General features: G+C 49.8%; 1 protein-coding gene across 1 annotated transcript; it reads left to right on the forward strand.

Moving 5' to 3' along the window:
- The first annotated feature begins 387 nt into the window (after window positions 1-387).
- ABAT (4-aminobutyrate aminotransferase) lies at window positions 388-16,920 on the forward strand. Its single transcript, XM_056866435.1, has 15 exons — window positions 388-492; window positions 2,955-3,052; window positions 3,650-3,679; window positions 5,263-5,380; window positions 6,280-6,329; window positions 8,395-8,475; window positions 9,128-9,220; window positions 10,207-10,269; window positions 12,040-12,103; window positions 12,768-12,916; window positions 13,523-13,660; window positions 14,242-14,409; window positions 15,105-15,251; window positions 16,374-16,485; window positions 16,793-16,920. Exons 1-15 carry the CDS (start codon window positions 423-425, stop codon window positions 16,912-16,914), a joined length of 1,503 nt encoding a protein of 500 aa, XP_056722413.1. The 5' UTR covers window positions 388-422; the 3' UTR covers window positions 16,915-16,920.
- The last annotated feature ends 510 nt before the right edge of the window (window positions 16,921-17,430 follow it).

Raw genomic sequence — 17,430 nt, forward strand, 5'->3', positions numbered from 1 at the left:
CCTATTATATTAGGTGCTGGGGAACACAGGCAGGACAGTGCTGCTGCAGTTGTCTTGTTAGTGGCTTCCTAGAAGCACCTGGTTGGCCATCGTTTGAACAGACTGCTGGACTTGATGGGCCTCGGTCTGATCCAGCAGGGCTTTTTTGATGTTCTTATGTGGATCCTGTTATAGGAAACTGTTCGTAGGGTCATTTTGCACACTTGTGGGTCTTATTTTGCAGGCTGGGTGATGAGACCTAGTAAACTAAAACAAAAACAAAACAAAAAAGGAACGCACCCAGACTATAGAGTTAGAAACTTGTTCTTTCAGTGCTCTAGCCAGATGAGAATGAATTTGTGTGTGTGTCTCTCTCTCTCCCAGGTCATCGGCGGAGACTGAAGGACCCGTGCTTGTTTTTCCAAAGGAGAGCATAGAGTAAAATGGCCTTGATGCTGCTGAACCGACACTTGGCTTGCTTGCTGCAACAGAACTCCAGGATATTTGCAGCCGGTAAGGGGCAATATGTCTTTCTGGGGACCCCCAACTGCAGGCTGTGGTTTTCAACTGTGGGGTTTCTCGCGATCCTGTCAGGTGATCCTCAGTGAGAGAAGAAGAAGAGTTGGTTTTTTATATGCCGCCTTACTCTACCACTTAAGGGAGACTCAAACCGGCTTGCAATCGCGTTCCCTTCCCCTCCCCACAACAGACACCGTGGGAGGTAGGTGGAGCTGAGAGAGCTCCAAGAGAGCTGTGACTGGCCCAAGGTCACCCAGCTGGCTTCGTGTGGCGGAGCGGGGAAACAAGCCCGGTTCTCCAGATCAGACTCCGCCGCTCCAAACCTCCGCTCTTAACCACTACACCACGCTGGCTTTTTTGGAGGGGCAGATTCCCTCCAAAAAAAACATTTTTTTTAAAGAAGATGTGGCCGTCTCTTCCCATCCAAACACAGTTCTAAAAGTCATCTCTCAGAAGCAGATTCCTTTCCAAATAAATGACTCAGAGGGTCTGTTTTGTCGCAATAGTTTAGAATGCGCCGGATCAGTACCGCAGTGGGGATGGGAAGTGGTGTTCTGCTTCTGCCACAGTTTTCCAGATGAGGATCAGCGTCACATAAACAGAGCCATGGAAAGCGCCCAAGCGTCTCTACGCTTCGTTTGCGCAGGCTTCAACTGCATCATGCTCCTTCCATAGAATTTTCCAGGCCGGGTGAATAACCGAAGCTGCTTACAAACGCCAGAGAAATGCCGACTTGCGGAACGGTAGAGCGTGCCGCCCCACCCAAAGGAGAGGTTATAACGGTTAGAGTGGCAAGCCAGGAGCTGGGAGATCCAAGCTCGAATGCAGCAAAGCCCTCTCTGTGCAACCTCAGGCCAACCCCTCTCTCTCTCAGCCTAGCCTTCCTCGCAGGGTGGTTGTTAAGATAAAATAGGGAAAGGGAAACCACATACGCCGCAGTGAGCTCCTCGGAGGGAGAGCGGGGTGGAAATGGATTGATAAACCACGGCCAGTTTAGTTTAGCACTGCTTTGGTTGCCAGGCAGTCAACAAATAAGTTAAATGAAAGAACTCCGGGGACGGGGTGTGTGTGTTCTGGTTATCGTCTTTGCTGCTCTGCAGGGACAGCTCTCTGCCTCTGCAGATGCATTTTCGAGTCTGAAAGATTCTTTGGCTTCCCCCTGCACGCACAGGGCTTGAATTCCTGTGACTTTTTCTTTTCGCCACGCAACCCAGGAGACCCCGTGCCAACCGCCTGGTCTCCTGGCTTTCAGCGCTTCTGGCCTTTAAGAGGCTTTTGAATTCCTCTGAGTTGGGGGAAGGGGGGATACTTCACTGGAAGCCGCCTCCTTCTGCAATTCGTCGGCTCTCCGGGGCTTCTTAAGTTTCGCTGGCAGCGTTTTATAAATGAGGCCCCAAAGATTGTGAAACTGCCGTGTTTACATGCTACCGCAGTTCCCGTCAATTTGGTCTGTTGCTCTCGGGACCCTGGAGATTCTCTTAGGAACAACAGCCAAGAGTGTTTGGGAAACCAAACTTCTAGGAGAGATCTAGTTTCTCGCTGGTCATTAAACTTCAATTCAAGGAGGGAGGGGGAAGAGGGGTTGGAAGGAACTTAGACCAGTATCCGGCGTTGTGTAGTGGAAGGCAGGTTAAACTAGGAGAGATATGCCGGCTCGCCTAAATTTACTCCCAACGGCAGTGGCTAGAGGCAGATGCATCAAAATCCCTTACGAAGAGAGGCGCTGTATTTGCACAAAGAGGCAACCTGAATCGGTAGCCCACGTTTTACTACACTGCGATCTTTATGCGCTCCCGCGGGGAAAATTCCAGTTACCATTACTTAAGGATAGCCCAGCCCAAACAGATGTGGCCCTAGTGCGCTACCTATTAAAAGACAGTAATGCGCACACAACATTGATGGTAGCAAGAGTCTTGGAATCCTCTCTAGGAGCGCTGCTTTGAGCTCTCCCCGCAGAGTCAAACTCTTATCAAACTGATTGCATAGCACTTTAAGAGTTAGAGGTTTTAACCCATTTATTGATACCCTATCGTTCAAAGATTGTATTTTAATCACTGAATGTAGCACTTTAAGACTCAGAGGTTTTAACTCGGTTATTGGTATCTTACTGTTCAAAGATTGTATTTTAATAATTGGATATAGTATTTAAAAGATTTATGCCAATAAAGGATTTGATTTGATTTGATTTTGAACTAGGAGAGATCCAGGTTCAAATCCCTGTTGGGCTGCCGAAAAGAGGTGGGGGGGATCAGGCAACATCACCTCCCCCTTCCGCTGGCAGAGGACGCATCACGGAGGAAAGAGCAAGGCGGGATTCTTGGGGCAGGGAGTTCCGCAGTTCTAGGGGCCACAGCCCCTTGCCCCGGGTGCCCCCCCAGTCTCCCCTCAGGTAATGCGGGCGCCCAGTACAGAGCAGATCTGGACCCCGGACTCAGCCCCTTTACATTTTTCCACAGGACACAGAGGGATCAGCCAAGCCGCAGCCAAAATCGACGTGGAGTTTGACTATGACGGGCCGCTCATGAAGACGGAAGTCCCTGGGCCCAAATCCAGGGTAAGTCGATAAAATCAAGTTCATGTGGATAGTGCTCTGCCACTGAGCCACCGCACTAGAGCGGTGGTCTTTCCCCACCATGTGCATCTGCCTTACCCCGGGCTGGTCTGTTGCGGCCGGTGATGTCTGTCCCGACCAACAGCAGATGTGCAACATCTTGGGTGCTTTTCCTTTTAGCTGGAAGTGCCGGGGATTGTACCTGGGACCTTCCGGCCACAAAGCGGGATGGACTGTGGCTCAGTGGTAGAGCATCTGCTTGGCATGCAGAAGGTCCCAGGTTCAATCCCCGGCATCTCCAGTCAAAGGGACTAGGCAAATAGGTGACATGAAAGACCTCAGCCTGAGACCCTGGGGAGCCGCTGCCGGTCTGAGTAGACAATACTGACTTTGATGGACCAAGGGTCTGATTCAGTATAAGGCAGTTTCATGTGTTCACTCTGTCATCAAAGCAAATTCTCCACTGCTGAGCTTCACTTAACTGACCCGACCCACTCTGCCTGTCAAACGTGCCGGCTATTTTACTCAGACCCATCCAGGGAAGTCAGAATGTTTGCAGGTCGCGTTCGTGATTAGTTTTTCCTTTTCTTTCTTTTCTAGGAATTAATGAAACAGCTGAATGGAATTCAGGTAAGTTTTTGCTTAAGTGTGTGTGGGGGGGAGAAGGCAACCTTCTGCCTTCTTTACCTTCTCACAAGCTATTACCTTATGGAGCTCTATAAGAACAGTAGTCAGCCAAGGAAACCATCTTTGTGGGGGGGGAGGGGTCAAGGGAGAGGCTCCCCAGGACACCTCTGTGCCCACCATCTTCTTCTGAACTTATTTATTTATTAAGTTGTTGACCCCGCCTTTCCTCGTGGCTCAAGGCGGGGTTAATAGTAACTAGAATAAAGTAGCAGGCCCCAAATATCTCCCTCCCCGTAAACGATGCCTGCCATTCAAACCCTCTCCAAGGCCTAGGCAAACAGGCAGGCCTCACAGGGCCTCCTGAAGATCTTCAAGGAGGGCCTCCCCCATCTGTTCTGATGCCTTTATTTAAAGGCATGTTTGTTTAGCCATAGGCCGTTGCAAAACTTCCTCACAGAAATACAGAAAACTTAAAATGATATCCCAAAAAAGATGAAATTACAACGGTATGCATTTCCCCGGTAAAATCAATTACATACGCAATCTCTGTTAAAGCATTATTTGGATTCCTGTGCGGAATTTTTCTTAATAACTTCAAAAGCTCTGATCTTCCTGGCTGCAATAGAAAATTGTGATATTCTAAAGGTTACATGCGAATCAGAGTCAGAAAGAAGGAAGATCAATTTATCAAATTCAGAACAAAAAGTTATTCCCTTCAGGGTTCCTTCCAGAAATTTGGCTCTAGGCTCACTGTACAGTGGACATATTAACACATAGTGTCCTCCAGTGATGAGGATCCACAGATACAGGTGCGATGTTCCTTTGGGGTTTTGTTATACCGTTATACCTCATCTATTCGGGAAGCCCATTCCACAGAGCCGGACCCATGATGGGAAAGGCCCGGGCTCTGGTCGATGCCAGACGGGCTACCCTAAGTGGCGGGGTAGCCAACAGATGGCTGCCTGATTACCGTAGTTGATGCCCAGGAGTAGAAGAAGAAGAGTTGGTTTTTATATGCTGACTTTCTCTACCTCTTAAGGCAGAATCAAACCGGCTTCCCTTCCCTTCCCCACAACAGACACCCTGCGAGGTAGGTGAGGCTGAGAGAGCTGTGACTAGCCCAAGGTCACCCAGCTGGCTTCGTGTGCAGGAGTGGGGAAACAAATGCAGTTCACCAGATTAGCCTCCGCTGCTCACGTGGAGGAGCAGGGAATCGAACCCGGTTCTCCAGATCAGACTTCACCACTCCAAACCACTGCTCTTAACCACTACACCACGCTGGAAGGAGACGGTCCTTCAATGATGTGTAATCCCAGGTCACGAAGGGCTTTAAAGGTCTTAACCAGCACCTTGAACTGAACTCATAAGCAGACCGGCAGCCAACGTAGCTGTTTCAAAATGGGCAATGTGTAGTCGGGCCACCATGTCCTGGACGAGTTAAAGCCAGGCAAGAAGCTTGTGATGGCTCCAGTCATTGGAGGGGCGGGCCAGAAAAATGCAGCCTCCCCAGCCTGTCGCAATCTCCCTGCTCCGGGGTCATCCTGTGGGGGCCAAGCATAACCGTCTCCCGTTCTTCTGCCTTCCAGAATGCGGAGGCGGTCCACTTTTTTTGCAACTACGAGGAGAGCCGAGGGAATTACCTCGTTGACGCGGACGGGAACCGCATGCTGGATCTCTACTCTCAGATTTCTTCCATCCCGATAGGTGAGGCTCCAAAGAGGCGGGGTTCCCGTGGCCGCTTGCGGAGTCTCTCTGCGGGGGGGGAATTCCCTTCCGTGTGATGCGGTGAGGGCGACCCCCTTAACGGGCTGTGAAAACGGACTGCAACAAGCGGCAGATGCAAACACAGCGCCGTCGAGGTGCAGAGGTTATGCTGGGGCTGACCGCCGCCTTTTATCTACTGAGCTGTTGCGATGCGATGTCACGGAAAGCTCACAAACATTCTGACTGGCAAGGCTGAGTTGTTAATTTATTTGTTTGATACATGGTCTCTGGAAAAAATGATTTGCTGTGGGTAGTTTCCAAATGAAAATAAACAATTTGGTGACTCAGGAAAAAGCAACATGGAAGTAAATGTGAGAAACACTGGAAAGTGTTTTTATAGTAGCTATAGGGTTAATTTTCACTTGTTTGTATTTTCTAACGTCTTGCCTGATAAAGACAACAATTTCTCTTTTCAAGGAATGCTAACGTTTTCGGAGGTTTTCTACCTGGCATACTGGTTGTAGTTCAAAGAACAGAACTCACAATTATCTTGTTTGCATTATCAGATTTAAAGGTTGATGGACTAGAGATATCTGCCGCTGAACATTTTAAACAGACAACTTCCTGTTAGAATTGTTTAGTCCCGATTTTCTAATTGGAAGCGGGAGTAAAATATCCCATTGCAAGGGGACATCGAGAAGAGCTGTGGGCAGCAGCAACAGAATACAAGGAACTGCCACATTTCTCAGGCAGTCCGTCAATCTTCCATCTCTTCCTCTTTCCTAAAAAAAACAAAACAACCATATAGTTTCAGGATTTAAATCTCTTATTGCTTGTAAACCGCACAAATCGGGTCTGTCGCAAGCAGGTGAACGTTTCTGCCTCTTCTTCTGTTCTAGGCTACAGCCATCCATCTCTGATCAAGCTCCTGCAACAGCCCCAGAATCTGGTGAGCGGCTTCTTTTCCAACTCGAGCCATGCAAATTCCGCCCACGTCCGGCTCACATTTGTGAAAGCTTATTAATATTCCTGCTTTGTGAATCTCTTGGACGGTTGCCAGACTTGTACTGATGCCTCTGTCCCTCTCTGGTTTGGGGGAAAGCACAGTGGGTCGTCCCCCCCCCCCCAGAACATAAGAAAAGCCCTGCTGGATCAGACCAAGGCCCATCAAGTCCAGCAGGCTGTTCCCACAGTGGCCAACCAGGTGCCTCTAGGAAGCCCACAAACAAGATGACTGTAGCAGCATTTATCCTGCCTGTGTTCCACAACACCTAATATATTTGGCATGCTCCTCTGATAACTGGGGAGAATTAGGTATGCATCATGACTAGTATCCGTTTTAACTAGTAGCCATGAATAGCCCTCTCCTCCATGAACATGTCCACTCACTTCTTAAAGCCTTCCAAGTTGGCAGCCATCACCACATTTTGGGGCAGGGAGTTCCACTATTTAACTATGTGGTGTGTGAAAAAATACTTCCTTTTATCAGTTTTCAATCTCTCACTCTCCAGCTTCAGCAGGTGACCCGGTGTTCTAGTATTATGGGAGAGGGAGAAAAACTTCTCCCTGTCCACCCTCTCCAAACCATGCATAATTTTATAGACCTCTATCATGTCTCCCCTCAGCCACCTTCTTTCCAAGCTAGAAAATACCTAGGCTGTCTTATCTCTAAGAAGTAGGGGGATCTGGAAAGACTCGTCTTCATCCCCTAACCAGACCCTTTGTCTCCTAACTGGCACTTCACTGTTTTCCTGCAGGGGTATTTACCTGTTAGGTACCTCAAGGGGTAGGATCAGGGAACCGCGGCTGTTTGCAGCAAGGCACTCGACCAAAGTTCCCAAGCGTGACAGTATCTTTGTAGGCCGTGATGTCTTTTCTGGGGCCAGCATCACCATAAACAGTATTGCCCGGAAATGTTGCGGAAAGGAGCGGGGACCTCCCCGCCACCGCGAGTCAGGTTTGGATGTTGCCGGTGGCAGGCCAGGCCCATCCCATGGTTGAACTGAAGAACCTCAGACACTAGACCCAAAAAAGCAAGATTGCCAGGCCAGTGGCGGACTGGCCAGGGTGCCAGCTTGCTCGATGGCAAGTGAGCCCTATGGGGCCCCTTAAACATTAGACAATATGTTAATAATGTTAATGACCTTTTAGTAGCTTGAAAATGTAATCGTAGTTCCAGTATTATTACTGTATGCAACTAAAATTTGTGTTGCGGTACTATTTTAATAGTATTACTATTTTTAATAGGAGCCCCGTGGCGCAGAGCAGGAAGCTGCAGTACTGCAGTCCAAGCTCTGCTCACGACCTGAGTTCGATCCCGACGGAAGTCGGTTTCAGGTAGCCGGTTCAGGGTCGACTCAGCCTTCCATCCTTCCGAGGTCGGTAAAACGAGTTCCCAGCTTGCTGGGGGTAAAGGGAAGATGACTGGGGAAGGCACTGGCAAACCACCCCGTGAAACAAAGTCTGCCTAGTAAACGTCGGGATGTGACGTCACCCCATGGGTCAGGAATGACCCAGTGCTTGCACAGGGGACCTTTACCTTTACCTTTTTAAATAGATGTTATATAGGCTCGGATCTTTACTGTTGCGACTGTGCACTGAAGCTTAGCTGGGAATCCCAGCCTGGGATTTATTAATTTTATTTCTTATAAAAATTAAATGCTAGCCTTATAGTTGTGGGTGAGGGCCCCTTTGTCTCCTGGCAACCAGTATTTTTAGACCCAGTCCGCCGCTGTGTCAGGCTTTAACTGGAGGGTTGTGATGCCTCCTAAAGAGTTAAGGGCTGGAGTTAAGGGTTAAAACTTTCCCTGCAGTGAAGTCCTGAGATAGATAGAAGTGTGTATGTGGGACGGGGGGGTGGGGCGGTTCTATGTAGCTGTCATTGCCCTCGAAAGAACTGCGCAAAGGCTGAGGATGAAGAGAGTATTTTGGCTCCTAATTAACGTGGCGACTCCACCCCTTGTTTTCCCTGAGGGACCCTCAGCCTTCAGGGTGAACTTTCCTTTCCCTTTCAGAGGACTTTCGTCAACAGGCCTGCCCTGGGGATTTTGCCCCCCGAAAACTTTCCAGAAAAGCTAAAGGAATCCTTGCTGACAGTAAGTGTCCTGGTGGGGGAACATCACTGGAAAGGACCCCCAGCAGATGATCTTGCAGCCCATTGCATGGTTCACGTCCGAGAGCCGGTGTGGGGTGTCCGACTGGGACTAGGGAGGCTCCCGTTCAAATCTCCACTATGTCATGGAGTGACTCTGGATAGCTTGGATAGGTGCTGAGTGACTCTGGGCCTGTTATATACTCTCAGCCTGGCCTACCTTACAGGATTGTTGTGGGGATAGAATGGAGACAAGAACAACGTCAGCCACTATGGGTTCCCGCTATGGGTGGGGCATAAAGGAAGTAAATACATGAACTGCTGTGTGGGTCTTCTGGCCCTTTATGGCCACTAGTCATGCGAACTGGCAGGCAGAGACAGGGGACTGGCATGGGATGGAGTTCCCAGGATATTTTGGGACTTCTCACGGGGCGCACCTTCATCTGGCTTCATAAACCGCTGCCTGGACAGTGTCCTCACTGATCACAGCTCGGGTCTTACCGGGACGCTGTGGAAATCTTCCGCTGTCTTCGCCGAGGGCAAACTCAGCCCTTTAACTTAACGGGGGAAATTCACAGCAGGCCATGGCAAAGGTAGCTTGGATAGGTCTGACCGCTCCCTGCGTGACATTTTCCCCCTCTCCCTCCTGTTGACAGGTGGCTCCTAAGGGTCTGCCTCAGGTGATGACCATGTCGTGCGGATCTTGCTCGAACGAAAACGCCTTCAAAACCATCTTCATGTGGTACAGGGTGAGTAGAATCTGCCTGGACGCTCCCCTTCCTCTCGCCCATGCTCTTCTAGAAACAAATACCTGTACTTCTGATACAGGGAGAACGGAGAAGGAACCTGTTGTTCTTCAGTCAAGCGCTCACTTTGCACGTGACACATCCCAGGTTCAGCCACCGAGCTTTCCGGTTCACAGGACCTTTGGGTAGCAAGGGGAAGTCCCAGGAGGCAGCTTCCTGTGTTCGCCTTTCATCAAATTCAAATTTATTAATACGGTCGACGACCAGTCACATGCCAACAAATCTAAATTTCCAGACTCAATAGCTTTGCACCACAGAATCACAGACTGCCCGTACATATAAAGGTGTAAGATCAATAAAAGCAACCCCTGGTTAAAATTATCATCTTAAAATTGATAAAAATTGTAAAATATTCTAACAATCATCCTCTAATGAAGTTCTGCGTATTTTAATAGCAACAAGAGTTCGCCTTTCATCTTTTCCCCCCCTGCAACTTTCCTGCACAACCTTCCAACACACGGTTGCACCCTGCAGCTCTTATGTGCCCTAGTGTTAGCATGGAACCTGCGCATGTGCAAAAACCATGCATGTGTAGCCCTTCCGGCCACCTGGTTGCTTAGATGCATATACGACCGGCCTACAGGTATGTCACTATCCTGGAGGTTGAAGATCTAGATAGAATCCTCCACCTGGAAGGGTCTTCTAGAGGACATCGCAGCCTCCTGCTCGGTGCCGGAAATCCAGTGCTGGAGCATCCCTGACCCACGGTTTGTCCGGCCTCTGCCTGAAGACCCCCAGATAAAGGCAGCCTGTTCCATTGTGACTTTCCAGGTCTCCATCCCAGGGGTTCTCAGAATGCCTCCTCCTCCTCCTGTAGTCTCTGTCTTGCAAACAGTGGGATGACACTCAATCCCCCCAGTACTAGAGCGAACCTCTCCAGAAGTTCAGAGGGAAACTTCTCCCTGCCTTTGTTTGCACATGTCTTCCAGAACAAAGAACGGGGCCGCAACAGCGTGACCAAGGAAGAGCTGGAGACGTGCATGATCAACCAGGTGGGTTGCTCTTGGCTCCTTGGCTGTGCCTTTGGGATTACCACAGATTTAAAAAAAACATACTGAAGGTGGGGAAGGGGGTCGCAGATCTGCCTATGGTAGAGCTCCCCGTGTATACTTGGAAGCTTCTAGGCACAGGGGCCTTTACCCCTGCCCCTCTCAAAATCGCCACCTGTATTATATCCATAATCTTCACAGCAACCCTGTAAGGCAGGTCACTTTCCCCATATTAGAGACAGGGAGGGGTGAGAGCAGAGGTGAAGCACCCTGTCGCTCACCAAACGCAGCATCTTGTGTCCTTGCCTGCTCCCAAGCAATACGAAACCTGTTCCAGGAGAGATGATACAGATTTGGGCAACCTGGCGTTCCCAAACATGTTTACTGATGTGCCAAATCCGCACATCCTGCTTTTCAGCACAGGTGTTCTCAGAGAGGCTTTCGTAAGAAGTCAAACCTTTGGGCAGATGGTCGAGAATATTTATTGTTTTAGTATATTTGAATCCGGCCTTTCATCTAAGAAGCTGGGGGCTGTGTAGGCGGGTTCTCCCTCCCTCTCATTTATCTTCACAACGACCCTGTGAGGTAGGTGAGGCTGAGCACGCACAACTGGCCCAGAGAGCTTCCGTGGCAGATTTGAGCCTGGGTCTCCCAGATCCTAGCCCACATGGTGTACTGGGCCAGGCTATCGGGATCACCGTGAATCCTGCTAAGACCAGGCCTGATTTCTTGAGAAGGTTGGCCTGCCTTGGCCAGAGCAGGCCACAGACATGATTATAAAGTTCTAATCCCAGTTAGCATTTCATAAAACATAATTTGGAAAGCACCTCACATATATTATATCCATAATCCCTGTGTAGGCATGGAAGCTTCTAGGCACAGGGGGCCTTTACTCCTGCAGCTCTCAAAATCGCCACCTATATTATATCCATAATCTTCACGGTAACCCTGTAAGGTAGGTCACTTTCCCCATATTAGAGACTGGGAGGGGAGAGAGCCAAATTGGAGTTAACTGTTACTGTTAACGGTGCCAGGTACAGCGTCGGCTCTGAGAGACAATTTGTAGAAATGACAGGCTACCAAACCCATTGCTTTAGGTCAAACTTCGTATTATTTGTTTATCAGGGGACGCACCAAGCAGAGTTTTCCTAACCTGCCTCCGCCCACGGTTAATTCTGTAGTACAGTCGGTTAGAAGTTAGCCTGCACATGAGGTTTCTACTTCAGCGGGAACTGGGGAGGCCAGCCTCCAGGTGGGACCTGGGGATCCCCCGAAATTGCAGCTCATCTCCAAACTACAGAGATCAGTTCCCCTGGAGAAAATGGGATGGTTTGGAGGGTGGACTCTGTGGAATTGTCCCCCACTGAGGTCCCTGTCCTCCCCCAGGCGCCACCTCCAAATCTCCAGGTAGGGATGCCAGCCTCCAGGTGAGACCTGGGGATCCCCAAGAATAACAGCTTATCTCCAGGCTGCAGGGATCAGCTCCCCTGGAGAAAATGGATGCTCTGGAGGGCGAGCTTTATGGCACTGTACCCCGCTGAGGTCCCTGTCCTCCCCAGGCTCCATCTCCAAACCTCCAGGAGTTTTCCAACCTGGATCTGGCTAGGGGGGAACCTGGGAAGCCTATTTTCAGGGGAAATGTTGGAAGCTGGCATCCATAATTGTCGGACACCCCCCCTCCCCATCTAGTTTACATAATCCCGCTTCAAAAGGAGAGGGGCATCAAGCATAACTTTACAATATTGACCACCCCCTTTTTTTTTTTAATTTCAGCCTCCAGGTTGTCCAGACTATAGCATGCTATCCTTCATGGGTGGATTTCATGGGAGAACCATGGGTAAGGGGGAAATTTACCGTTTTTGCTCTCGGGCTGCAGGCGAGCCGGGTTCCTTCTGCTGAACTTAGCGGGTCTCCTCAATCACTCAGATTAGCTGCCCTATCATACAGGGGGCTCCCCCAGAAGCGGGGGGGGTCGGAAGCACCCCCTTCTGTGAGGTTGGCAAGCCCATTTCATGGCCCCACCATTGCACAGAAGCGCAGTGAGAAATAAGCCTGGGTAAAACCTGCAGGAGGGCCGGATCGATGCACGAATCAGGCTGACGTGGTAATGCATGAACAAGCTTCCTCCGCTGCGGTCTGCAGGTGGAAGATGCTGCTTTGGAATGCTCCCCTACGTGAAAAGTCGGGAGTGGGAATCCCCAGCTCCTCACAGAAAGCTAGCACGAAAGGTACTCAGGGTGGGTGTCCTAGAAGGCTTCCTTTCTGATGTGGTAGTGAGCTCTCCTTCCCTGGAGGTTTTTCTCCCACCTGCCATCTTGGCACAGTCTTTCCTGATGTCTTGGGACTCAATGGCCTCATCTTTTTTGCACAGTTCAAGGAGCCCCGACACAATCCAGCTTTCAGCCCTGCTCGCGTGGTGTCGAGCGCAGGCAGGGGAGGCGGGATCAGGTGTGTTTCTCACACCTCTCGATCAGGTGTGTTTCTCACCCTTCTTTGCGTAGGTTGCTTGGCCACCACCCACTCGAAAGCCATCCACAAGCTCGACATCCCTTCCTTCGACTGGCCCATCGCTCCGTTTCCGAAACTCAAGTACCCTCTGGAGGAGTTTGTGAAAGAAAACGAACAGGAAGAAGCCCGCTGTTTGGAGGAGGTGAGGGAGCTTAGTGTGGGGGGGCCCCCTGAAATAGGACTGGGAGTCCCTCCTACCCCCCCCCCCCCCGACTCATCCTGAGAAGCCCTGTTCTCCCACTCCCAGATATCAAAGGTTCCAATTCGGCAGCCGTACAAGAGTAAACGCTTTGCGCATGCTCCAGGACACTCTAGCTGCGTATTCTTTTAATACTACCGTAGTTTCAAGTGCCGTAGCCTTGATTTGACCTGGACCCTTGCCGGATGGAGCAGAAATTAACCAAAAACGGTGACTGAAATTAACCAAAAACTTTGACTCCCAGGTTCCACCATTCCACTCTGCAGGCTGTCATTCCAGTCAAAAAAGATGCCAGATTGCTTATGCAAATTTGTCTCTTTAGCTTTGCCTGTATTGATAATTGGACCTCTGCTCTCTTCTTCATATTTTTTTAATTAACAGCATCATTCTTAAAATAATGAGGGCACAATCCGACATCCCCAGAAAGTCATTCATTCAGCACAAAATGGCAAAGTTTTCCAGGTTTTCTTAGAAATAAAATTGGTTGACGTATTTCAGTGTATCTAGAGGGAAATAATATTTTTTCCCCTCAATTCCGTCAATGCACAGGTGGAAGATCTGATTGTAAAATACAGGAAAAAGAAAAAAGTGGTAGCGGGAATCATCGTCGAGCCAATTCAGTCGGAAGGGGGAGACAACCACGCTTCGGATGACTTCTTCCGAAAGTTGAGGGACATCACCAGGAAGGTTGGTCCAGGTGATGTTTACAAACGGCAACATGTGGGTGGGGAGAAAGAAATCCGGTTTGTTGTGTTGCAAATCAAACTCCACCTCCTGATCCCTGAGGCGCCGCCCCTTAGCCCACAGACCCTGCCCCCATATGGCCAGAGTTTCCAGAGACCGCACAAGGTTACACGTGCCCCCCCCTCACCTGTCATTCCCGTTTTGTAGACTCGAAGCAGAGATTGAAAGACTTGCCTATGCTTGCTCTAGAAGCAGGACTCAAATCCAGACCTCCTAGATCCTCCACCCCCTCGATCTTACGTGCCTCTCTGTTTTTGCACTCATGGCTCAACAGCAGAAGAGCATTTACCTTGGCAAGGTGCGCGGCGCTTCCTTCTTCCATGCAGCTATTTTTGTTGTTGTATTGAACTCTTGTTGTCTGAATGATGTTTTAACTTTGTAATACTGGTCAAGGACCGCAGTAAATTATAATAATAAAGCACTTGTGGCCGGGGTAGAGATCAGGAGACCCCAGGGGGGCCCCCTGCCATGTCTCGAGCTGTTGGCTCGACACAAACTCGCTTTCCCCGAATCTCTTTGAACAGCACGGCTGTGGTTTCTTGGTGGACGAGGTACAGACGGGCGGCGGCTGCACCGGCAAGTTCTGGGCGCACGAACACTGGGGCCTGGAGGACCCGGCTGACGTGCTGACCTTCAGCAAGAAGATGATGACGGGCGGGTTTTTCCACAAGGAGGAATTCCGGCCCAACGCTGTGAGTCCCCTGAATGCTACGGCTACAGTAATATATGGACACTGGAGGGATTAATTTTCAAATGGCCTGCCACCATACCAGCCAGGAATTCTTCAGTTGTGCTGGGCGTGAGCAGATATTGGGCACATTATATGGTATCGTAATAATTCTTGGCTTTCATGTGGGTTTATCTGTTCAAGTTTCTAACCCTCGTGATAGCCTTGAAAGTGAAACGTTGGAAGCCGGAATGAGGATTCCTCAGTGTATTTTCAGGGTTCTGTTGGTTATGGAAGTTGCCAGGGCTCATTCCCAGAATCCCCTTTTCAGCACTGGTGTTTGAGTTCTGGGGCATGTGACCTGATAAGAGGGAGTGTCTCTGAGCATGGGCAGAGTTGCATTTTCACATGCACACATGAAGCTGCCTTATACTGAATCAGACCCTTGGTCCATCAAAATCAGTATTGTCTACTCAGACCAGCATCAGCTCTGCAGGGTCCCAGGCAGGGGTCTTTCCCATCACCTACTTGCCTAAGTCCCTTTTAGTGGAGATGCCGGGGATTGAACCTGGGACCTTCTGCATGCCAAGCAGATGCTCTGCCACTGAGCCACAGCCCCTCTCCTCGTCACTGAGCCCACAGGCTGTCCCTGCATACTTGTAGCATTCAATCCTGCTGTCTTTTTCTCTGCTTTCGCCCTTCTGTCCATCCCCCATGCAGCCCTATCGTATTTTCAACACGTGGCTCGGGGATCCCTCCAAGAACCTCCTGCTGGCAGAAGTCATTAACGTTATTAAAAGAGAGGACCTCCTCGGCAACGCTACCCATGCAGGGAAGGCCCTGTTGACGGGGCTGCTAGAGTTACAGGTAAGAACCCATGGGTAGTTCTCATCTGGAAGATCTTGCAAGCATAGGAAAGAGAAAAGCTGCCTTGGACTATGACAGAAGTCAAATATTTACGTGGCATGGAGTAAAACAAATTCTGTAGAAGAAGAAGAGTTGGTTTTTATATGCCGACTTTCTCTACTACTTAAGGGAGAGTCAAACCAGCTTACAGTCACTTTCCCTTCCCCTCCCCACAACAGACACCCTGTGAGGTAGGTGGGGCTGATAGAGTGTGACGCATGTGTAGGAGTGGGGAAACCAACCCGGTTCTCCAGATCAGAGTCCAGCATACTCTTGAATCCAGGTTCAGTGATAACCCTCAACACCGCTACCAAAACAGAAGTAGCTTGCCTCAAGCTGTGAGCAGAGTAGAATGCTACAAGCCCTCCATGATGTCATCTACCGGGAACAAGTCTGTGAATCCCTGTACGTTTTGTCCCACCCTCGCCTCTAATCGTGGTGGGGTGCAAATAAAATGCTATCTTCCCAAACTGAAAGGGTTCAAATAAATCTGTTTTCAAGGGATCTGGCGTGGTACAAAAAAAGCATTTTTTTCTTTGGTGATCCATTAGTTTGCAAACACTTTTCATCAATACCAGATCCATACTGGCGATGTGTGTGTTTTAATGCCTACATTTAAACCATTTTTCCAAATCATGGCCAGCATGAAGAAGAAGAAGAGTTGGTTTTTATATGCCGACTTTCTCTGCCACTTAAGGGAGACTCAAACCAGCTTACAATCACCTTCCCCTCCCCACAACAGACACCCTGTGAGGTGGGTGGGGCTGAGATAGCTGTGACTAGCCCAAGGTCACCCAGCTGGCTTTGTGTGTAGGAGTGGGGACACAAATCCAGTTCACCAAATTAGCCTCCGCTGCTCATGGGGAGGAGTGGGGGAATCAAACCCGGTTCTCCAGATCAGACTCCACCGCTCCAACCCACCGTTCTTAACCACTACACCATGCTGGCTCTCCATGCTGTTTGTCTCCGTTTTTCCCAGAGGTCTTGATTCTCGTGCTGGGAAAGCCAACAGCCGTGAGCACCACATGGATCCTTGTCTTGTCTCCTTTCAAGAGGAGGCTTAATAATACTCTTCCTTTCTAGAATCGCTACCCTCACCTGATCAGCAGGGCGCGAGGACGGGGGACGTTCTGTTCATTTGACACTCCCAACGACGCCATTAGGAACAAGCTCATATTATTAGCAAGAAACAAAGGTAAGAGGCTGTTGTTTTTAGCAGCACCACGTTCCAAATGGAGCTTACGGCTGTGTGCTCTTAAAAAAATAATAATGGAAGTATTTTGCACCAAGAAAAGCCAAGCCACTACACAGTTTATTCCATGTATCTGCCCTTTTTTTGCATAATTTATTCCAGCACTGCTGATTTTGGGAAGGGCCAATTTGGAATTGCTGAGGCCGAGAACGTGGGTGTGTCTTTGACGCAGAGTCCTCGGACTGTCTATACTGAGCGATCTGCCTCGGAGAGGGGAAAAATATCTCCTTTACCTCTTCTTTGCCCTCAGGTGTGGTCTTGGGAGGCAGTGGTGACCGATCGATCCGTTTCCGACCCACCCTGGTCTTCCGAGACCACCATGCGCATCTCTTCCTGAATATCTTCAGCGATATCTTGGCCGACTTCAAGTAGCGGCATCTCACCTTGCACTACGAGAGCCCAAACCCTATAAAAGTGTGAGATTTAGTTTATTTAAAATCATACACACAGACACACACATATATATCTGTTTTCACTAACAGGATTTTTTAACAGTTATTTTCCCATGCTTGCCACCAATTCAAGCAGCGTCGGGCTAGAACTCTGGACACCGCTGGGACGTGTGGGATTTCTTGCAAGTGTTTTGTGTTCCAGAGAGTGGGGTTCAAGTGGATGGCAGGCCGGGGCTGTTCAGCTCCAGGATTCAGCCGATACCACTTTTTAGTCTAGGGGAGGACCCGGGCGGTCCAGCCACCGAATTTAGATCCTTCCGAACCCCTCGCCTTTCAAAAACGAACAGCGAAGCCTCGAGGCTGTGGGCGACGTTTTCGACGACATGCCAACGTCGCCGCAGCCCCGCAACTCCAAACACACCGGCCTTTGCTGTTGAGGAGAGGGCAGTGCTCCCAGAGGTGCCGGGGGGCTTGCCTTGTAGCTGCCCTCGCCGTG

This window comes from Euleptes europaea, chromosome 21 (genome assembly GCF_029931775.1).
Source record: "Euleptes europaea isolate rEulEur1 chromosome 21, rEulEur1.hap1, whole genome shotgun sequence".
NCBI classification, from domain to species: Eukaryota; Metazoa; Chordata; class Lepidosauria; order Squamata; family Sphaerodactylidae; genus Euleptes; species Euleptes europaea.

Coding starts and splice junctions, on each gene's coding strand:
- ABAT (XM_056866435.1), top strand. CDS start 423: ATGGCCTTGATGCTGCTGAACCGACACTTGGCTTGCTTGCTGCAACAG. Junction 493..2,954: donor CTCCAGGATATTTGCAGCCG/GTAAGGGGCAAT, acceptor ATTTTTCCACAG/GACACAGAGGGATCAGCCAA. Junction 3,053..3,649: donor TCCCTGGGCCCAAATCCAGG/GTAAGTCGATAA, acceptor TTTCTTTTCTAG/GAATTAATGAAACAGCTGAA.